General features: G+C 39.0%; 1 protein-coding gene across 6 annotated transcripts in view; it reads left to right on the forward strand.

The window, feature by feature from the left end:
* The window catches only part of CSDE1 (cold shock domain containing E1), a 41224-nt gene extending 17620 nt beyond the window's left edge, over window positions 1-23604 (forward strand). For 3 of the 6 annotated variants that reach the window (XM_003481484.4, XM_005655416.3, XM_021090004.1), the window contains 17 exons: window positions 487-596; window positions 1032-1124; window positions 1742-1839; window positions 5396-5477; window positions 5794-5922; window positions 6036-6161; window positions 6783-6995; window positions 8939-9079; window positions 9165-9329; window positions 13337-13444; window positions 14444-14619; window positions 15229-15341; window positions 16327-16446; window positions 19225-19403; window positions 20591-20754; window positions 21788-21920; window positions 22291-23604. In XM_003481484.4, coding sequence (XP_003481532.1) covers window positions 487-596; window positions 1032-1124; window positions 1742-1839; window positions 5396-5477; window positions 5794-5922; window positions 6036-6161; window positions 6783-6995; window positions 8939-9079; window positions 9165-9329; window positions 13337-13444; window positions 14444-14619; window positions 15229-15341; window positions 16327-16446; window positions 19225-19403; window positions 20591-20754; window positions 21788-21920; window positions 22291-22338 — 2198 coding nt within the window. In that variant the 3' untranslated portion in view covers window positions 22339-23604. The remainder of the gene's footprint in view (window positions 1-486; window positions 597-1031; window positions 1125-1741; window positions 1840-5395; window positions 5478-5793; window positions 5923-6035; window positions 6162-6782; window positions 6996-8938; window positions 9080-9164; window positions 9330-13336; window positions 13445-14443; window positions 14620-15228; window positions 15342-16326; window positions 16447-19224; window positions 19404-20590; window positions 20755-21787; window positions 21921-22290) is intronic. The other 3 variants (XM_005655415.3, XM_005655417.3, XM_021090005.1) reach the window with 1 other exon arrangement.

A 23696-nucleotide genomic window follows, 5' to 3' on the forward strand; every position in this document is an offset into this window, starting at 1 on the left:
AAACGAAGATTGCTTTATCTGATGCCCAGAGTTTGTTTTTGAGTAGGTCGGAATGGGATCTGGAAATTTGCATTTCTGCTATGCTCCAGGCAATGTTGCTGCTGGTAGTGGTCCAGGGACCACACTTTGAAAATCACTGGTCTGGAGTTCCCGTCGTGACTCAGCGGTAACGAACCCGACTGGTATCCATCGGGACGCGGGTTCGATCCCTTTCCTCTCTGTGAGCTGTGGTGTAGGTCGAAAACGCGGCTAGGATCCCACGTTGCTATGGCTGTGGCGTAGGCCAGCAGCTACAGCTCCAATTTGACCCCTAGCCTGGGACCTTCTATATGTCGTGGGTGCGGCCCTAAAATAAAAAATAAAAACTAAAAAAGGAAGAAAATCATTGGTCTAAGGAAACTCAAAGGCTGTATTAAGTTTAGCTTGAAAGTGAGATGCCATTTTGCCAAAATTAATCCAACAAACACAACACTCTCTTTTTTTTAGATGATGTTGAATTTGAAGTATCATCTGACCGTAGGACTGGGAAACCCATTGCTGTTAAACTGGTGAAGATAAAGCAGGAAATCCTCCCTGAAGAACGAATTAATGGACAAGTTAGTGACTTTGATATTTTATGTTTTCTTAGGGCCCTGCATTTGCATATCTTTCACATTAGAAAAGGAAGATTCTCCCCATCTCCTCAGTTTGCACGCAAGAAAGCTATAGTATATACAGTATATTAAAGCTATAGTATATTAAAATACTATAGTATAGTATTTTAAAATTATATCAGAAGCACTGGCATTTCTTGACCTGAAATAAAAATATGGTCAAGACTCAATTTGGGTTTTTACATATAACCCTGAGTCTATACTTACAGTCAATTAATGTTCTGTAAGTTGGAAACTTGGCAGCATGACATCCTCTTGTGGATCATATTAAAATGCATCCCTATGTATAGTAGAGAGGATATTAAAATTCAGTTTATATTGCACAGTGCTGCTCCTGAAATGATTAGCAATGGAAATTTTTTTTTTTTTGACTGGTAGGTTGTGTGCGCTGTTCCTCACAACTTAGAGAGTAAATCTCCAGCTGCCCCGGGTCAGAGTCCAACAGGGAGTGTATGCTACGAACGTAATGGGGTAAACTTGTGTATTTTTCTTAAACCTTTGCCTGATCCACCATGTGATCTATAAGCGTACTTTAAAATTCAAAATAGAAAACGTAAGCTGCAGTTGATAAAAATCAGTTTTAAATTTGGTTTTGAAGAAGCGTTGAGTGCAGCATAATCAAATTTAAAAAGAAAAAAATCCATAGGACTTCCAAGTGGTTTAGTTTGCCCAAGTGTGACCTTAGTTAGAACATTAAGGTAAAATGCTTCTTTTACTCACTTTTTTGGGGGTTGTGGGAGGGGATCTTTTTTCTGGTTTCTTTTAAGCACTAACTCCAGCTTTTTTGTTTGGAATGCCTTATATAAAAATTGTTTTTTTGAAATATAACTAGCCTTTGGGCAAATGCTTCCACGTGTCTAAACTTTTTGAAGTTGGATTGCTACTCAGCTGTGGACTCGCAGAAGTCATCAGCACCATGGAGGGGAAGTGTGTATTTATATGAATAAACTATGTACTTGTCAAAAGGCATTTAATTTTTAAAAATCTGGCTTAAAATGCCAGTTTAAGAAATATTTAACAAAGTAAATCACAGTATACAGTGAACATGCATCCTGCCAGTATAGTAATAATTACTTGTTAATTCACAGGAAGTGTTTTATCTGACTTACACCCCTGAAGATGTCGAAGGGAATGTTCAGCTGGAAACTGGAGATAAGATAAACTTTGTAATTGATAACAATAAACAGTAAGTTCTTTTTTTCCACCTAAATGATTTTTTTTTTCTTTTTGAAGTAGGAAATTTGGGGCACATTAAAAACCAGACCTGTAAATCTGGATAATTTTCATGATCTTTTAAACTTTTTATTCATCAGCTAAGCATTTGAGGGTCAGTTCTATGACAGGCACTGTAGGGTGTCCGAAATAAGAAGATAAAGAGAGTTCGCTGGTAGCCTGGCACGTTAAGGATCTGACATTGTCAGTGTTGTGGCATGGCTTTGATCTGTGGTCTGGAAACTTCTGGATGCAGTGGATGTGGCCAAAAAAAAAAAAGAAATAGGTAGATAATTAAAACATAAATTATGTTCTAATTAAAACATTAAAATAGTTCCAGAGCTTTCAAGGGGCTGGTCTAGAGCTCAGAAAGGGTTTTTCCAAAGCATCAGTGCTTGAAGTAAGTTTTGAGATGAGGACTCATTAGGGAGATAAGGAAAACCTTTTGGGTAGAGGAGGTATCATTTGGGAGAAGTAGCCAAAAGTTTGAGTTGTTTGAATTGACTGTATCATAGAAAGATGAAATTTGAACTTTACTCATTAGTCATAGCAGTTTTTGAAGGATTTTAAATGGGGGGGGTATATGGTTGGTTTTAATTGTTGGAAGTGGTGGAGATAGGGTAGGCTTTTGGAGAGTAGGGATGCTGTAGGCTAGAGGCAGTGATACGAGAGTTAATATGAAAGATGAGGGACTAATATAGATAGGCCATGAGTGTTTTGATGTAGAAGGTAGGTCATCTTGAGAAGTTTTTTAACTTTTTTTTTTTGCTTTTTAAGGCCACTCTTGTGGCGTATGCAAGTTCCCACGCTAGGAGTCGAATCAAAGCTACAGCTGCTGGCCTACACCTCAGCTCACGGCAACACCAGACCCTTAACCCACTGAGCAAGGCCAGGCATCAAACCGGCGTTCTCATGGATCCTAGTCCAGTTCAGTAATTGCTGAGCCACCAAAAGGGAACTCCACAGAAGTTGTTTTTGGTTTTGGGTTGTTTTTTTTTTTTTTTTTTTTTTTTGTCTTTTTAGGGCCACATCTGAGCCATATGGAGGTTCCCAGGCTAGGAGTCGAATTGGAGCTTTCGCTACCAACCTACACCACAGCAACGCCAGATCCTTTACCCCCACTGAGTGAGGCCAGGGATTGAACCTGTGTCTTAATGGATGCTGGTCAGATTCTTAGAAGTGTGTACTGGAACTAAGGTATTGGGAGTCCCAAGTGCCATTTTTCTGGCTTTAGCTACTGGATAGATGATACTGTTAACTGGAGTAAGGAAAGTCCAGAAATAATTAATACATAACAAAGTATTAAGAGGGGGAGAAGAATTGTCCTTATTTTGGCATTTTGGATTTGAGGTGTCTGAAGACCTTGAATATGTAGCTCCATGTCTGTATAGGCTAGTGATGGGCAGGAAATAGAGCTGTTGAATTCATTGGCATAAGCAGTTAGGGAAAATGTAGTTAAGAAAGCCCCAGCATAATTATTTTACTTTGGAGCCAGAGAGTCAGATACAAGTAGGGAAGAAAGTTAAAAATAGAAAGCTGGAGAAAGTGTTAGGAATGGACTCTCGTTGGCAGTATAGGAAAGTCCCAAGAGTATGTGCAGAATTGTTAACTTTGAACCTTACCTCTTGTAAGACTAGAAGGAATCTGCTTGTTGTAGGTATGGATAGTACTAGTCTGAGGCCAAATTTAATCTCAGGTAGAAAATAAGGGAAAAGGGCTTGAGTTTGAGGGAGTGGGGAGCCAGTGAAAGGGCTTTATTTAACCTTTAGTAAGTTTTGTTTTTTTGTCTTTTTGCCTTTTCTGGGGCCGCTCCCATGGCATATGGGGGTTCCCAGGCTAGGGGTCTAATCATAGCTGTGGCTGCTGGCCTACACCACAGCCGCAGCAATGCAGGATCCGAGCCATGTCCGCGACCTACACCACAGCTCACGGCAATGCCAGATCTTTAACCCACTGAGCAAGGGCAGGGATCGAACCTGCAACGTCATGGTTCCTAGTCAGATTCATTAACCACTGAGCCATGATGGGAACTTCATAACCTTTGTTAAGTTCTTGAATGTGCTAAGCACTACTATATTTTATGTACAGTTGTTAATTCTCAGAACAGCCTCACTTGAGATAAGTTTCTTCATCTGTAAAATGAGCTTTGTTGTCATAAAGTAACTTGCCTAAAGTCATACAGCTTTTAAACTGACATTGGAATGCCAGTCTGGCTCTACATAAAGCCTTTTCACTGTAGTAAGTTGCAAAAGCAAGTAGGATTTTTTTCTAGTATCTTTGTTGGTCTGTTAAGTTTTTTTTTTGTTTTTTTTGTTTTTTTTTTTTTGTCTTTTTGCCATTTCTTGGGCCGCTCCCGCGGCACATGGAGGTTCCCAGGCTAGGGGTCAAATCGGAGCTGTAGCTGCCAGCCTACGCCAGAGCCACAGCAACACAGGATCCGAGCCGCGTCTGCGACCTACACCACAGCTCACGGCAACGCCGGATCGTTAACCCACTGAGCAAGGGCAGGGATCAAACCTGCAACCTCATGGTTCCTAGTCAGATTCGTTAACCACTGCGCCACGACGGGAACTCCTGGTCTGTTAAGTTTTTGAAGTAAAAAGAACAGTTGGGCTAAAATTTGTCCATAAAGAATTAAGGAAAGTAATTGCTTGGTCTGTAGATATTGAAAACAACTACACCAACAAATACTATTACATCTTATATATACTGTCCGTACCATCTTTAAAGCAGAATCAGATTTACATTGCTGCTGCTGAAGGATGGGGACATATAGTAACATGTGATGTATCTGTTTTCACTGGAAGTGAGTATCATTCTTTTTCAAAGTATAGCAAATTTCTCACTGTTGATTCATATTTCTTTTATGGCTATTTAATCAGAAGTAATTGATGGGATAGCTACTAGATTTAGCATTCAATGCAGACAGGACCATTTGTTATTTACTTCTGTATCCCCCATACCTTTGTTCAGAGCACATAGTTCCTGTTCAATGTTTGTTCAACTTAGCATTCCCTATCTTTGGTTGCAACCAGTTCATGACCTTATTTTAATAGTCCAAGAGAACAATTTACATGTATGTGTGCCCGATTTAAAAGACTAGGGAGGGTCTTTCTGTCTCAGCGCAGCGGAAACGAATCCAACTAGGAACCATGAGGTTTCGGGTTCGATCCCTGGCCTTGCTCAGTGGGTTAAGGCTCCAGCGTTGCCGTGAGCTGTGGCGTAGGCTGGCAGCTAAAGCTCTGATATGACCCCTAGCGTGGGAACCTCCATATGTCGTGGGTGCAGCCCTCAAAAGACAAAAAAAAAAAAAAGGCCAGGGAGTTTGAGCAGTAAGTCTTTTGAATAAGGAATCATATGAAAAGAATTATGTATTATAAGCTTTATATTCGCTCTTAGTGATGATATAAAGTTCTCGAGGCCTCAGAAAACTTGTTTATTGTTTCTCTAAACTCAGATCTAACCAAGCCATTTTGTTTTTCATCCCTGTTTGGTCCCCACCATCCCCATCCCATTATTTTTTTTTCCAGTACTGGTGCTGTAAGTGCTCGTAATATTATGCTGTTGAAAAAGAAACAAGCCCGTTGTCAGGGAGTAGTTTGTGCCATGAAGGTAAGTGTTATCAAATTTGAGAAACTTGAGTTTTTTTCTTTGACTGCTTATACTTCAGATCCAAGTCTTTTCTTTTTCTTCTTTGTCTTCTTTTTAAACATATTTCATTAACTTCAAAGGTAATCTTAAGATTTTTTGGTTACTAATTATATTCTTTAAAATGGGCCATCAATGGTATTAATGTTAGACTTTACCCCTTTTTCCACTGTAGTAGTGTTTTATGAAAAGGCTTATTGATTGTAAATGGTAATCATAAGTGTGCAAGTTGAATAGTACATAATATTTTTGCTGTTTCTTCATGCTTGTTTCGCTTTAGGAGGCGTTTGGCTTTATTGAAAGAGGTGATGTTGTAAAGGAGATATTCTTTCACTATAGTGAATTTAAGGGTGACTTAGAAACCTTACAACCTGGAGATGACGTGGAATTCACAATCAAGGACAGAAATGTAAGAGTTGACTAACTGGCTCTTTGGTCTTCTTTTAAGGTCAGTAATGAGTTAAAATTTGAGGAAACAGTTAAAATGACATCCCTCTTCCCACTAAACTCTTTTTGATTTAGGGTAAAGAAGTTGCAACAGATGTCAGACTCTTGCCTCAAGGAACAGTCATTTTTGAAGATATTAGCATTGAACATTTTGAAGGAACTGTAACCAAAGTTATCCCAAAAGTACCCAGTAAAAACCAGGTGAATAATTTTTTTGCTTTGTTTTGTTTCCTTCAGAAGAATCATCTTTTGCCTCATTAGTAATAGAATAATATGGTGGTTACGGTGTACAGAATTTGTATTGCATTCAAGTAATATAATTTTGTGATTATAGAACATATATTTCCTAATATGTATGTTTAAATAAGAAACCATTGATATATCCATGAATATGCTTTTCTTTCTTTTTTTTAAAACTGGATGATACAGAGAAAGGGACAAAAGAAAAAATGCTGGTTGGACTGGAAAAAAAAATAGTTCGAGTGTATATTTCCCAGTTTTGATTTTTCAGAGGGAAGGAGATGAAACCAGTGGTATCATTGCTAAGGAAATGTAAAGCATAAAATACTGAAGTTCTTTTTCTTAAATAAAATCTCTCAGTATCAGAGTGCAGGATTGTAACTTCAGTATTGTGGTTTATGATTGTGTCATGTGACCATAGAACACCAGGCTTTCACATTGGACTTATGTTATCAACACCTTTTTTTTTTTAGGGGATTATATATTATAAATAACGTGGGTTTGCTATGTGTTCTTCTTGTTTGACTTAAAACTAGGAAGGATGAGAAATCTCCAGCTAAAATAGTTTTTCCTTCTCATCAGAATGACCCATTGCCAGGACGCATCAAAGTTGATTTTGTGATTCCTAAAGAACTTCCCTTTGGAGACAAAGATACAAAATCCAAGGTGACCCTGCTGGAAGGTGACCATGTTAGGTTTAATATTTCAACAGACCGTCGTGACAAATTAGAACGAGCAACCAACATAGAAGTTCTATCAAATACATTTCAGTTCACTAATGAAGCCAGAGAAATGGTAAATATTGGTTATTATTAGATACGTATTCAGTGTAAGGGGCAGGCAGGGCAATGTTATATTCAAGTTCGTAATATGGTATTGAAAATTCTTGAGTTATGACAGTATTGGGTAATTACCTCATTAAGGTGATAAGAATACAGACATTTGAGTCAAATCTGGGTTTGACTCCTAGCTCTGCTAGATGTCTTGAAATGGATGAGAAAAGGTGTTTTGTATTGTTTTGTTTTTTTGTCTTTTCTAGGGCCGCTTCCCGTGGCATTTGGAGGTTCCCAGGCGAGGGGTCCAATCAGAGCTGTAGCTGCTGGCTGACACCAGAGCCACAGCAACTCGGGATCTGAGCCTCGTCTGCAACCCACACCACAGCTCATGGCAACGCTGGATCCTCAACCCACTGAGCAAGGCCAGGGATCGAACCCAAAACCCCATGGTTCCCAGTCGGATTCATTAACCACTGTGCCACAACGGGAACTCCAAGAAAAGATTTTATTTTGAATGAAGAGCTAGAGAGGATGATTTCTAAGGCCTTTTGAGAGTCAGTAATTCTCTGGCCATTAAATCTGAAGACTAGAAAAATTTAAGTGCATTACTGTAGAAAGTAGGTTTTCCATAAGATGTTTAGGTTCCATAAGATGTTTAGTAAACACTAGATTAAACGAAGTTAAGTAGTCTTTGTTACTTTTATTTTTGCAGCAGGAGTTTGCAAATCCTTTTTAATGGATATATGTCCAGAAGTGACAGATGGGGAATTGTTGCCCAAAAATATTTTACAACTTCAGTTTTCATGAATTAACATTATCAGTTCTGTTAGGGATCATAACATCTACAGTATATCTCGGTGTTAATAGAACTGTATACATTCAATGATAATTTAAGTTTCTTGAGACTTTTTTTTTTTTTTTTTTTTTTTTTTTTTGGTCTTTTTAGGGCTACACCCATGGCATATGGAGGTTCCCAGGCTAGGGATCTAATTGGAGCTGTAGCCACTGACATAAGTCACAGTCACAGCCATGCCTGATCTGAGCCATGTCTGCAACCTATACCACAGCTCATGGCAATGCTGGATCCTTAACCCACTGAACAAGGCCAGGGATGGAACCTGCATCCTTGTGGATGCTAGCCAGGTTCATTAACCACTGAGCCATGAAGGGAACTCCTAAATACATTGTTGAATAGCTTGGCTGCTGTAGAATTTAGCAAGAATTAAATGTTAGGATATTATTTAGGCTGTATTCAAAACTGATTATAGAATAATCATCTCTGTAATGTGTAAATATGTCATGAGTAGATTATTGGTGAGTTACCAATTGCCAGTTACTCTGAATATAATGCCCTCACAAAGCTAATAATTTGGAAAGAAGGGGAAAACATGAGTATAGGATTGCCTTTTTTTTTTTTTTCCCAGACCTAAATCTTAAGTCCTTCTGTGCCTTAGCTCACAGATTTTTGAGGTAGAAACTAAAGAGTTGGCTTTAGTAGACTTTTGAAGTATTTGGAGCATTGTCCTGTAGATTTTTAATTTCTGGAAGTTACACTATCATAAAGCTTGGGTCTTATTTGGAATCCTGGTTTCTTCCACATAATGTGTGAATTGCTTAACTTCTCTCAACCTTGGTTTCCTCATCTTGCATATTGGTGTTTTTCACAAAATTGAGAATTAAGTGGAATATGTTGTGTGCATATGTTAACTTCAGAAATGGTAACTTTTTCTAGAATATATTGGCCAAGAAAATAGCATCTGGGAAGTCTCACACTGCCACTTTAGAGGTTAATTTACAAAATTGACGGGTTTTTATTTAAATTGAACATTTTAAATATGGGTACGATATTTGGCTATTTAATACAGAAAATTCTTTTTGAATTTAACTTGACAGTGCCGCCAAGCTACAGTATTGTTGTCTTAACAATCTTAACGTCTAGTGAAAGTATTATTTTGATTTCAGGGTGTAATTGCTGCCATGAGAGATGGTTTTGGTTTCATCAAGTGTGTGGATCGTGATGCTCGTATGTTCTTCCACTTCAGTGAAATTCTGGATGGGAACCAGCTCCATATTGCAGATGAAGTAGAGTTTACTGTGGTTCCTGTGAGTAGTTTTTGAGACAAGTATTGGAGATTTTCTTGATGCTTCCTTTTTCAGTTTGAAGTTAACTTGTGTTTATCATTTGTAGGATATGCTCTCTGCCCAAAGAAATCATGCTATTAGGATTAAAAAGCTTCCCAAGGGCACGGTTTCATTCCACTCTCATTCAGATCATCGTTTTCTGGGCACTGTAGAAAAAGAAGCCACTTTTTCCAATCCTAAAACCACTAGCCCAAATAAAGGCAAAGAAAAGGTAAGTTTTATAGTTCTCACTGTGACAGAGAAGGTTAAGAATCCAACTGCAATGGCTCAGGTGCTGCTGAGGCACGGACTTGTCCTCTGGCCTGGCCCAGTGGGTTAAAGGTGTGGCATAGGTTTTAGCTGTGGCTAGGATTCAGTCCCTGGCCTGGGAACTTCCATATGTAGTGGGTACAGCCATTTTAAAAAAAGGTTAAGTTTTTTGTTTGTTTTATTTTGTTTTGTTTCTGTCTTTTTTTTTTTAAGGGCCACACCGGCATATGGAGGTTCCGAGGCTGGGGGTCAAATTGAAGCTACAGCTGCTAGCCAACACCAGATCTGAGCTGCATCTGCAACCTACACCACAGCTCATGAAAACGCTGGATCGTTAACCCACTGAGCAAGGCCAGGGATTGAACCTGCAACGTCTCGGTTCCTAGTCGGATTCTTTTCCGCTGCACCACGTCAGGAACTCCTCAGCATTATTAACATTTTGAGCTGGATAATTCTTTGGGTGAGGCAGAGAGGGGAGCTGGTCTGTGCATTTGTGGATGGTTAGCAGCATTTCTGGCCTTAACCCACTGGAGGCCAATATCTCTTCTCTTCCTCCTGTGTGACGCCAAACATGACTCCAGAATCTGGCAAATGTCCTCAAATCACCCCTGGTTTAGAACTGCTCATCTAAAATGATAGTACTTGTCATCCAAGCAATTTAAATGAAATTTGGTAGACTTAGTTCACACATTTGAACTCCATCTGTTGAAAAATCCACTGAATAAAAATCCTAAATGTAAAGCTGTCTAAGACGGCTTCTGCTCTTAAGTTTTAACGAATTAAGACTTGTTTAGAAACAGGTAATTCATACAGTTTTAAGTGCTGCTTAAAAGGTCAGTGAGAGAGCTCTGACAAAAATTCTAAACTCGCAGGATCTGGTATGGTTTCACTAAGACATTGACATTTAATAGGTGGAGATTAATGAAGAAAGGATTTTCCTCACAGAATAGAGGTATAGATTAGAAAAATTCAGTTTCTTTTTAGAGCACTAAGTAGTTTGACAGATAGGGTGGTTGGTTTTGTTTTTGTTTTCCTTTTGACAGAGCTGAACAAGGGAGATAAAGATTAAAAAATGAGGATACATCTAGATTGAAAAAGTGTGGATTGCTACTCTTATTAAAGAGTTTAGACCTTGTTTTGTACTCAGAAAAAGATTTCTGTTGGAAAATTACATCGATATATACTTGGAGGCAGATAATGGCAATAGCTTGACCCTTAGGTTGGGGTGGAGAAAGCCAAAAAGATGAACAGGCTTTATAGGAAATTATTCAATAGTTTAGATACTCCTTGAACTAGGGACAGAGATAATGGATGTAGAGAAGAGACGATACATGGGTAATAATAGGAAAGGAATGTAAATTTAGAAATAACTACTTAAGAGCCAGAAAGAGCAAAGATAGCATCTTGCTTACTGCTTATTTTGTAGCTTGGAAATGTTGGAGTTCAGTTTTTAAACTTAAAAAATGATTATTTCCTGTTTTGTTTTGAAATTTCCCTCAGGAGTTTCCTTTGTGCTTTAGCAGTAATGAACCCGGACTAGTATCTGTGAGGATGTGGGTTCAATCCCTGGCCTTGCTCAGTGGGTTACAGGTCTAGCATTGCTGTGAGCTGCTGTATAGGTTACAGACATGACTTGGAACTGGTGTTGCTGTTGCTGTGGCTGTGGTGTAGGCTGGCAGCTGCACCTACTATTCAACCCCTATCCTAGGAACATCCATATATGCCACACATGTGGCCCTAAAAAGCAAAAAAAAAAAAAAAAAAAAAAAAATTCTTTCATAGTGCCTAGTCCCTATAGGAAGAATATTACAAGTGGCAGGTGATGTTATTAAAGAATATTCAGTGGGGGCTTATTAATGACCTTTAACTCTTTGAATGCCTTTCTTCCCAAATGTTTCTGGCAAAGCTGTCAAGATCAAGAGAGCTCTTGAGCTAGAGATGTTTCCTGCTCTCTTCTTAGGCCAGTACTGTACTTAAGTTCTGTCATTGTGGTTATTGCAATGGGTTGCACTTACTAGCTTTATGAATCTAGCTCCTCTGCTAATTGAGTTCTTTAATGACCAAGATTTGTCTTATCTCTACTTAATCGTTGGTGTATAGTATGTATATTGTCAGATATTGAAGTAAATGGGTGGAAAGAGTTGGGACTAAATAATGAACACTGAGGGACTTCCCATTGTGACTCATAGGTTTCAGAACCTGACATAGTGTGCATGAGGATGCAGATTCAATCCCTGGCTTAAGGGTCCGGCATTATCACAAACTGCAGTATAGGTTGAAATGCAGCTTGGATCCCTCGTTGCCATGGCTGTGGCATAGGCCTGCAGCTGCAGCTTCAACTCATCCCCTATCCCAGGAATTTCCGAGTGCTGCAGGTGCAGCCATAAGGAGAAAAAAAATGAGTGCTGAGATGTTGAGTCTGACTTGCAAAAGAGTTGATGCCATTAGAGGTAGAATTCATTGATGACGTCAGTCTTCACTTAACCCAAGTCCAATTCTTGGCATCATTTTTTACTGGCTATATAGCCTCAGTCAAGTTTATTTTAACCTCCTAATACTTTATTCATTTATAAAATGAGGGATAAAGGAGTTTATATTGTGGCTCAGCAGGTTAAGAACCCAACCAATATTCATGAGGATGTAGGTTTGATCCCTGGCTTTGCTCAGCAGGTTAAGAATCCCACATTGCCATGGCTCTGGTATAGGCCAGCAGCTCCGATTTGACCCCTAGCTTGGCAACTTCCATATGCCACAGGTGCTGCCATGAAAGGAAAATAAAATAAGGGATACAAACCAGCTATGGAAATGGCTTTGTCGTAGCATTAAATTTGATGAATACAAAGTACTTATTTTAATGATTGGTACATTGTAAATGTTCAGTACATATATAGCAGTTAACAGTATAAATGGCATAAGGGTGGGAATTGGGTTTGTTTTTTAAAGCTTGTTCATATTTATTTATTTATTTAATCTTTTTAGGGCCTCACCCATGGCATATGGATGTTCCCAGGCTAGGGGTCAAATTGGGGCTATAGCTGCTGGCCTACACCACAGCCAGCTATCCAGGCTTCTCTAAAATATGTATTAGAGTGATCCAAGCCATGTCTGTGACCTACACCGCAGCTCAGGACAACGCCAGGTCCTTTAACCCACTGAGCAAGGCCAGGAATTGAACCTGTGTCCTCGTGGATCCTAGTGGGGTCCGTTACTGCTGAGCCATGACGGGAACTCTCTGGTTTTTAATATGTAAAAGTTGGTAATGAGTTTTGGAGCATTGGAAATAGTCGAAGTTATAGTAGGCATATAGGCATTAAACCTCATAGAAATGATAGTTGAAACCATAGAAACAATGTGATTTATTTAGTTGCTCTACATCATCGTTACTGTGTTTCTGTATGAAAAGCCTGAAAAGGTAATCTTTTCGTATTGACAGTGATTTAGTGGAAACATTAGTATATCATAACTTAATTATATGTTTGAACATTACATGCTCTGAATTGTGCTAGATACTGTACCAAATTAAATTCCCACTCATTGGTAGATATATTGACATAATATTATGTACAAAAAAACTGCAAAGTACGGTGGGAGATTCAAAACAGGCAATTCAGAAGCTTCTTAGCCTGTGTAAATTTCCGACTGGTTGAAAATACATCCCCAGTTTGATTTCTGACTGGGTATGAAAAGTATAGAATAGGCACGCCTTGTCAGTAAGCACTCCCTCAGCAACAATAAAATTAAGACTAAAAGACGGAATTGCAGTAGTTTGAGTTATCCCTTGGTTAAGACAAGACCATCTTTTATTTATACAAAAAGCACGTATTTTAGAGACGCTTGGGTAGGAAATGTCTACAGCTGTGCCAGTTTTTTGGCTCAGAGGTCTGTAATAAGTGTAATTGTGCTTACACTGTTTTTTTGTTTTTGTTCTTCATTCCTTTCACTGTTTTCTGACTGTATCTCTTTCTTTAGGAAGCCGAGGATGGTGTAATTGCTTATGATGATTGTGGGGTGAAGTTGACTATTGCTTTTCAAGCCAAGGATGTGGAAGGATCTACTTCTCCTCAAATAGGAGACAAGGCAAGATAACTCTTTATTTGGGAAAAGTGGGAGGGTTAAAAGTTATCATCTTACTCATAAATCCTACAAAATGGTTTCTTTAAAGTTTTGCTAAAATTCTTTTGGGCTTAGCAAGTTTAATAAATTAACATCCTAGAGTTCCACTGTGGTGTAACAGGATCAGCAGTGTTTCTGCAGCCCCAGGATGCAGGTTTGATCCCTAGCCTGGCACAGTGGGTTAAAGGATCTGGTCTTGCCACACTTACAGCATGGGTCACAGCTGTCTTAGATCTGATCCTTGGTCCAAGAACCCATATGCTGTGGGGTGGCCCCCCAAAAAGAACATCCTATTTAAAAGCAGCTTATTCAATTAGACAGGGTCTAGCAAGCTTTTTGAGGAGTTAGTACTTAAATGTTAGATATGCCGAAGGCAGCTACCTCAGATAAAATTAATAATATTGGTAAGAAAGTTAAAACAGGGAGTTCCTGTCTGTGGATTAGCGGAAATGAGTCTGACTGGTATCCATGAGGATTCGGGTTTGATCCCTGGCTTCGCTCAGTGGGCTAAGGATCCAGCATCGCCATGAGCTGTGGTGTAGATCACAGCTTGGCTCTCGCTTTGCTGTAGCTGTGGTGTGGGCCGTCAGCCATAGCTCTGATTTGACCCCTAGCCTAGAAACTTCCATTTGCTTCGGTTGCAGCCCTAAAAAGCAAAAAAAAAAAGTTAAAACAGTCATTGAAACATTATCAAAGTAATAGCATTACATTGCTATTCATTTTTATCATACTTGGTATGTTTGATTTTCCAATTGATCTTGAGAGAAATGAAGAATTTATAAGGAATACACCCTGGAATGCAAGACTTGATCCTTGTGAAAAATGGAATGAGGAATAGAAGTGCTAATTTTTGTAAAAAATTTCTTCCAGATACTTTGAGTGGAAAGCAAGGTCTTGGGGAGTTGTAGGTCAGTTAGACCTTGGTGTTTAAGTGGCATTAATGAGCACCTTTATTTTTCTCAGGTTGAATTCAGTATTAGTGACAAACAGAGGCCTGGACAGCAGATTGCAACTTGTGTACGACTCTTAGGTCGTAATTCCAACTCCAAGAGGCTCTTGGGTTATGTGGCAACTCTGAAGGATAATTTTGGATTTATTGAAACAGCCAATCATGATAAGGAAATCTTTTTCCATTACAGGTGAGGAATGCCTTTTAGGAACTTAGAGCTTACAATCCATTCTTTGGAGTCAAAAACATTGGTTTTGGGTGGTTATGTATTTTTTAATCCCAGATTTCATATTGGTAAATTATGGCATTATATAGACTAAAGTTAATTATCTACCTCTTTATAAAGAACATGTGGTCAAAAGATACAGAGAGACCTATTCCTGCTTTGAACATTGGATAGTAAGTAGCTTTTCTGCTTCAGTAGAAGAATACTGTTTTCATATGCTGCTACCAGAGTGTTGTACTTCTGTTTGATTTAGTGTTACAGCATGGTGGTTAAGAGCATGGGCTTAGAACCATACAGTTCTGGTTTGCATCCAGGCTCTGCCACTTAATACCTGTGTAAATTTATCAAATAAAAATAATCTCCTGGCATCTTAGTTTCATTATCTTGAAGCTGGGGATTTTGTACCTCTTCATAGGATGTTTCTGAAGATTACATTAGTTTGTGCTTCAAACAGTATCCAGCTTAAGTAAGCACACCATGAGTATTATAATACAAGAAATAAAGGCTACTTGCTACTGTTGATGTTTGTGGTAAATGCTTATTCAGATATCATCTCCTTCCTCTTCCCCACAGTGAGTTCTCTGGTGATGTCGATAGCCTGGAACTGGGGGACATGGTTGAATACAGCTTGTCCAAAGGCAAAGGCAACAAAGTCAGTGCAGAAAAAGTGAGCAAAACACACTCAGGTAATGAATTAATGACTTCTAATTACTCAGCCTATGCTTTGAGTGAGAGGTAAGGGATAGAGTGGGAGAGGGAGTGAAAAACCTATTATTCCAGAACAGTGTTTTTCCAGGTGTGAACCCCAGTCCAGTAGCATCACCTGCCACTTGATAGAAATACAAGTTCTCTTGCCCTACCCTAGACTAACTGAAAATTTGAAGATGGGCAGTCTGGTTTAACAAGTCCTTCAGGTGGTTCTGATAACACTAAAGTTTGAGAACCACTGTTATAGGTATTCTAGGTCATTAACTTTGGGTATTTTCAGTTCAGTATCTCTTTTTCAAAAATAACCCCATGATAATTTCCATGGAATTGGGGAGGGAGGCATTTCTCTAGAAGACCATTTTGGAGAAAAATGAGTCTACCTATGAAAAGTAATGGGAAATTAAGAAAATCATTGCTATTTTACGATCTCTGACTTTTAAAAGACCTGCGCCTTACTTTTGGCTCTCATCTAAACTCCCCATGTAGTACTTTTCCTTTGTGTAATTCGAGAGAAAGGGGAGCCAAGAATGTTTTTTTCAGTTTAATAAATAGATCTAAAAGTGAATGCTGCTACAGTTTAGATACCGGAGTGAATAGAAGACAAATCTGCAAACGAGATTATTGAAAATAGTGTACAAGCAGTATGTTCAGAAAGATGTTAAGATAAAATTAATTGGGGAAGTATATTAGTATGGCCTTTCCAATACTTTTAGAGACCAGGAAAGGCCCCACTAAAAAGATTATCTTTGGTCAACCTAGAAAAGATGAAGAGAGCAAGACATTTAAATGACAATGCTTCTTAAATCCTTAAACAACTTAATTTTAATAGTAGTTTAGAAGTATTTCAAAGACAATCAGCCACGTCTAATAACATTTGTTTTGATGGTTTTAGCTTTTATTGTCCTGTGGAGTAGAACTAAATAAAATTGTACAGGGAGAGGTTTACGTGCTTTTGTTTTGTAGTGAATGGCATTACTGAGGAAGCTGATCCCACCATCTACTCTGGTAAAGTCATTCGCCCCTTGAGGAGTGTTGATCCAACGCAGACTGAGTACCAAGGAATGATTGAGATTGTGGAGGAAGGTAAGAATCTCCCTTTCAGACTGTAGTTTGCCTTAACCTTCAAATGAGGGCTTTGAAGATTTAAAAATGTGGTGTTATAGTGCTTATTTACATTCCTTAGGATCTGAATTGTGAAAAAGTATTTTTTTTTTTTCTCACCATGCTTTGTTTTTATTTTTATATTCCCTTGGAAATGAGATCCCCTTTAGCTTGGATTTATGTTGTGATCAAATGACTACCGTGAGCATATGGCTGATATGTGAGCTAGCTCCCAACTCTGAGTTTTATTGAAATAGTCTGAGAACAAAATCTCACACTAAAAATACACATTTAATGTTTGATAATCAGACATTCACAATTGGCTGGGTTTAGTACAACTTTATAGTTTTCCTCTATTATTCACTGGTTATTTACATCGGTATTTACAGAATTTCCTAGTAAGCATTCAATTCTATAAAAATTTTTGCTCGCTATAAAAGTTTTCTATATCTGTTACTTAATAGCTAGGGTTCCATGAGGATCCTACTACTTGTCTCTAGTCAAGCCGCCCTCTATTTTCATTTTCTGCCTTTATCTCTCCATCTTTGGTAACTCCTACTCTGGTGCCATCCCTTACCCCAAACAGATAACACCAGAAAGACCAACTTTTTGCATAAAATAAATTTTCAGTATAAATGGTAGTAGGGAACACTGGATGATTAGTATAGCAGAATTACTATAAGGGTAGGGTTGGTGAGAGGATTTGAAATTCCAACCAAAGATGATGCCTTGACTCATGAAGAGAATAAATCTTGTGTCATCTGGGAGTCATAGGAGAATATAAAGTGGGAAACAGCAGGCTATTTGAAAGAAGGAAATGAGCCTTGATAAACATTTTGACCATGTGAGGTTCTTAGGAATTTCTGTTTTCCAGAGGACTAGGACCTCCAAATATGAATTGACTCAAGTAAGTCTTAAACTAATGCCATGGCGACACTATACCTTTAAGAGGGCTGTGAGGACATGGGCAACTAATTTAAAAACTCATGAGATAATATCAAAATGCCCTTTTTTTCTCCTCTTTTATGCCATTTTTACTTACTTTTACATCGCCAACCTCCAATCCAGTAATTGTTCACCACCGGCTATATATAGGATATAGTCCAAAGCAAGGATATAGTCCAAAACAAGGATTTGTGGAAACAGAAACTTTCCTGAAAGCTCTAAGGCTAGAGGTTTCTGAGACTAGACAGGTCACATTTCCCCACTTTGTGGTGGGAATAGCTCTTATTATTTAGGAACACAACTAACCCTGTACAAGACCAAGGGTTTTGGAGCCAGACAGACCTAGATCTGAACACCAGCTCTCCACTTCCTAGCCATTTAACCTTAGACACATTCATTAAATCTTCCCTAGCTCAGTTTCTTCATCTTTAAAATGAAGATAATATGAACAAGTGTTTGATAAATGGCTGTCTCTAATCCTTTGCATGACTTGTTCTATTGGAAGTATGCTCTTCAAAGTTTTTAGTTCCTGTATGTTTGAAAAGAAAATCTTCACTTAGCCCTATAATCATGAAGAGAATGGTTAAAAGCATTCCAGGTTTTGAAGTTTCCTCTTCTATCTGATGTTTTTCTCCTCTCTTCCACCTATGTTGATTCAGTGAATTCATCTTCTGATAAGAAACTGAACTCTTTGGTCCAATTTTTATCCATAGTCTTTACTAACCTCTAGCCAACTTTTTACTTCGGGGCGGAACTCAGCAAATACAGTGGCTTGTGTTTGTTTTCTTTTCTTTTCTGTTTTTTGCTTTTTTAGGGCCACACTCAACAGCACATGGAAGGTCCCAATCTAGGGGTCGAATTGGAGCTACAGCTGCCAACCTACACCACAGCTCATGGCAATGCCAGATCCTTAACCCACTGAGTGAGGCCACATCCTTGTGAATCCTAGTTGGGTTCATTACCACTGAGCGACAGTGGGAACTCTTGTTATGGCTTGTTTTTATAAATAAAGTTTTCTTGAAACACAACCACAACCATTCATTTACATACTGCCTTTGATTGCTTTCTCACTGCAACAGGAAAGTTGAGTAGTTGTGACAGTGACAGGATCCTACAAGGCTAAAGTATTTAATATCTGGCCCTTTAAGAAAGTGCGATTGATGAGCCCTGATCTAGGGAGAAGGTGCCTGTTGGTTTGAAGGAGCCACAATCAGAAAAAAGAAAGGAGGTAGAGTGCCAAGAAAGTTATCTACATAGTTTTTGCCTATGCCTGGGTTGTAGTTTAATGCCCAATTGGGTATGGACCATAAATGTTTTTGACTGGTTGGCTCATATTGTGAACTTCGGAAGAGAATAATCCAGTGGATCATATTAGCCACCCATAGTGCTTTAAAAAGCTCAAAAGTAATAAGATTGTGAGTGATAGTGTTACTTTTTATTACACAAATGTGGTTTAAAACTGTCCATTAGCTACTAAGGTGAAGAAGTACAAATTCTCATTTGTCTTTGTGGTGGTATTTAGCATTTAGGATTTTATTGAAGCTTTAAGGTAGAACTTCTCAGGTTTCCCTTGTGGCACAGTGGCTTTAAGGACCCAGCATTGTCTCTGCAGTGGCTTGAGTCACTGCTATGGCATGGATTCAGTCCCTGACCTGGCAACATGTTGAGAGCACAGCCCAAAAAAAATTCTCAGTTATAAAAAAAATTCTTAAGAGAATGTATTTTTAGCAACCTGTTTATACATTTATTAGAACCATTAGCAGAGGGCTGTTGTAAAATACTAGCTTTTAGATTTTTACCTGTTTCTCTTTACAGGGGATATGAAGGGTGAGGTCTATCCATTTGGCATAGTTGGGATGGCCAACAAAGGGGATTGCCTACAGAAAGGGGAGAGTGTCAAGTTCCAATTGTGTGTCTTGGGCCAAAATGCACAGACTATGGCCTACAACATCACACCCCTGCGTAGGGCCACAGTGGAGTGTGTGAAAGATCAGGTAAGTGGTAATATCTCTGCATCTGAATTTGATCCTTTTATAAGTGAATAACCAAATAATGACCAAAACCTTGACATTTTTTCAGCCTTGGGGGGAACCATCAACTTTTTTTTTTTTTTTAATGGCCACACTTGTGGCATACGGAAGTTTCCAGGCCAGGGACTGAATCTGAGTCGCAGCTGCAACCTGCGTCACAGCCGTAAAGCTGGATCCTTTAACCCACTGTACCAGGACAAGGATTGAACCCACACCTCTGCAGTAACCTGAACTGCTATAGTCATATTCTTTTGTTTTTTGCTTTTTTTTGCTTTTTTTAGGGCTGCACTCCCAGCATGTGCAGGTTCCCAGGCTAGGGGTCTAATGGGAGCTACAGCTGCCAGCCTACACCACAGCAGTGCCAGATCTGAGCCGTGTTTATAACCTACACCACAGTTCATGGTAATGCCAGATCCTTAACCCACTGCACGAGGCCAGGGGTCAAACCCGCAACCTCATGGTTCCTAGTTGGATTCATTTCTGCTGTGCCATAGCGGGAACTCCCATTTGATTTTTAATTTTCATTTTATCCCCTTTTTTTAGTGATTATAAAAACACAAAACTGCAACATTTTTATATCCTAATGATTTTTATTTTTTCCATTATACTTGGTTTACAAAACCATCAATTTTCTACTGTAGAGCAAAGTGACCCAGTCATACAGATACACACATTCTTTTTCTTACATTATCCTCCGTCATGCTCCATTACAAGTCATTATATACAGTTCCCAGTGCTATACAGCAGACCACAACATTTTTTGTATGGCTGTTTCTAATAATATGATAACCCAGCTTAGTAATTTTAAAAGGGATCAAAACAATACATATGTTCAAGTAACAGCTTCCTATTAATTTTGTTTAATTCAGAAACTTAGTTTATGCAATGTATTAAGACACAAGACACCTTTTTTAGTTTCTCAAGCTATGATAGCATGAATGGCACTGATTTCAGATACATTACTTTCCTGATAAGATCTGCAGACTCAAGTGTGGTTGTATTACAGCTCAGGCGGCTGAACCTCAGCATTGACACCATGTTTTATAAGATCCCCTTCTAGTTAGGATCAAGCATTGTTCTTTGTTCAAAGTGAGTTTCTTTTCTCTCCTGTGGTATGTCATTTTTTTTAGCTACTATCTTTTTAATTTCAGTTTGGCTTCATTAACTATGAAGTAGGAGATAGCAAGAAGCTTTTTTTCCATGTGAAAGAAGTTCAGGATGGCATTGAGCTGCAGGCAGGAGATGAAGTGGAATTCTCAGTGATTCTTAATCAGCGCACTGGCAAGTGCAGTGCCTGTAATGTTTGGCGAGTCTGGTGAGTTTTTTGTTAATTGTTGTTGATCAGTAATCTCTCGGGACTGTCTCTTGACTTTTGTAATCTCTGCTTCATCGTATTTCTTCACTTTTCCATCACTGTTTTTTGTTATCCTCTTGCCACTTTCTGCTTATTTCTTGATACGTCCTTTTTTTTTTTTGGTCTTTTTGTTGTTGTTGTTGTTGTTGTTGTTGTTGTTGCTATTTCTTGGGCCGCTCCCGCGGCATATGGAGGTTCCCAGGCTAGGGGTCGAACCGGAGCTGTAGCCACCAGCCTACGCCAGAGCCACAGCAACTCGGGATCCGAGCCGCGTCTGCAACCTACACCACAGCTCACGGCAACGCCGGATCATTAACCCACTGAGCAAGGGCAGGGACCGAACCCGCAACCTCATGGTTCCTAGTCGGATTCGTTAACCCCTGCGCCACGACGGGAACTCCACGTCCTCTTTTTGAACCTCTTGTCTTTGTCTAAATTTTAGTTCCATAGATGTGGCCCAATGAAACATTAATTGGGTGCTTACAGTATAATAAGTCTTAAGTATAAAAAGATTATATAGTTCTGAAGGATTCTGCTTAGCTCTTTTTCTTCCATCAAGCAATTTCTAGGTTATATGCTGCATAAAATTCTAATTTTATAGTTTTTACACTGTGTTTTTGTTTTGGTTAATAACATTTTAGCATGTGAAGAGCTGAGAGTTTCTGGAAATATTTCTTCATATTTTCCTTTTCTAAGGTTTTTCATACCCGCTACTTTGTTTTGTATGTCTGTGGAACTGGTCTTTCTAGTTGCTGACCAGTATAGGGATGCCCCTCACTCAAATGATTCTTCCAGCTCCTACGCAGTAATAAACTGTGAGTTGGGAATAAAAACAAAAACGAACTTGACTGTCCTGTCTTTCCAGCTAGTTAGCTAGGTGAGGCAAGAGTCCCCTCTCATTAAAACTGAGTCATTTGGTTAGGTGAAAATACACTCCTCTGCAAATACCATCTTCTTACCAAGTGTTACTTCTCACTTCTTGATTTTGTCACAGCGAGGGCCCCAAGGCTGTTGCAGCTCCACGACCTGATAGGCTGGTCAATCGTTTGAAGAACATCACCCTGGATGATGCCAGTGCTCCTCGCCTAATGGTTCTTCGTCAGCCAAGGGGACCAGATAACTCAATGGTACGAAGGTGTACAAGGTTTGGGGGCACAACCACTGACAGACCAATATTCTATTTGAAGTCCTATTTTAGACTCAGAGAGCTTAATTTACCAAGAAGCTGCACTGTTACTTATAACGAGTTAGGATTCCCTGCCCATTGTTTCAGCCACTAACATAACAGGTGTTTACAATAAGAAGCACATTTCGTGGTGTTCCTGATACTTTGAACATAGTTTAGGCAATAGATCAGGATGGCTTACTGTAAGATGTCCAGTTCTTTTCTGCCAGAGAATTTGTGGTGGCTGAGACAGTTTAATGCTTTTGTAGTCCATTTTGGAATTGTGAATGTACTGTGTGGTTGTCATTAACTGCAATTTTATTTCTTCACAGGGATTTGGTGCAGAAAGAAAGATCCGTCAAGCTGGTGTCATTGACTAACCACATCCACAAAGCACATCATTAATCCACTATGATCAAGTTGGGGGGATTCTGGTGAAGGGTTCTGAATATCTCCCTTTTCATCCCTCCCAAAATCTGGAATACTTATTATATTGAGCTATTACACCAGTTTTAACACCTTCCTCGTGTTATGTTTAAAAAAATAAATAAATTTAAGAAAACCATTTTAAAATTATGCACAGTTGCAGCCTGGAAAACTTAAGGTGGCGCCTTATAGTATCAATTTTAGGAGCTTTATTTGGTGCATTTAACGCAACTGGTAATTGCAAAATCCACTTCGCCTGTGTAAGTGATACAGACTGTTATCGTGTTGGCCCAATGAAATTCTGCACTTGGTATTTAGTATATACCTTCATTACTTCTGGCAAGATATTCTGCCTTAGCACTCAGTTGCATTCTTTTTCCTTTTCTTTTCTTTCCTTTTCATTATGCTTTAATTCTGAGGACTATATGAGGGTAGAATACATTAAAAATTACAGAAATTTGTATAGGCAAACCATTTCCTTAAGTTGATGGCCAAATGTTAAAATGTTATTTTTCATATCATTTATAATCTTGTCAAAAAGTCCACTTAACCAAGTTTGGTTAGATTTCAGTGAAAATTATCTTCCAGAGTAGGGTGTTTTTTTGTTTTTTTTCTACCCCCCCACCCCGGGATTGGGGGGTAACTTTACTACAATTAGTATGTATGGTGCAGAATTTCATGCAAATGAGGTGTGCCAGCAGTATGATAATTTAAACATATTTAAACAAAAAAAAAGACGAATGCACAAACTTGCTGCTGCTTAGATCACTGCAGCTTCTAGGACCCAGTTTCTTTTAATGATTTCAAAACAAAACAAGAAAATAAAAAAGTTGTGCCTGAAATGAATCTTGTTTTTTTTATAGTAGCCGCCTGGTTCCTGTGTCCTGTAAAAATACAGGCACTTGACCCTTGGTGTAGCTTATATTCAACTTTATATCACGGGAACGGATTGGTCTTGATTTCTTGGCCCTCATCTTGAATTGGCCATATACAGGGTCCCTGGCCAGTGGACTAAAGGCTTTGTCTTAAGATGACAAGGGTCAGCTCAGGGGATGTGGGGGAGGGTGCTTCTGTCTTCCCCGTTGTCGTTTGAGGTTTTGATCTTCTCTGGGTAAAGAGGCCGTTTATCTTTGTAAACATAACATTTTTGCTTTCTCCGGTTTTCTGTTAATGGCGAAAGAATGGAAGCGAATAAAGTTTTACTGATTTTTGAGACACTAGCACCTAAGCGCTTTCATTATTAAAACGTCCTGTATGGGAGGGACGGGTCTGGGTGCGGCCTGCCGCGTGACTCTGGGTCGGAGGCCCACGT

This window comes from Sus scrofa, chromosome 4 (genome assembly GCF_000003025.6).
Source record: "Sus scrofa isolate TJ Tabasco breed Duroc chromosome 4, Sscrofa11.1, whole genome shotgun sequence".
NCBI classification, from domain to species: Eukaryota; Metazoa; Chordata; class Mammalia; order Artiodactyla; family Suidae; genus Sus; species Sus scrofa.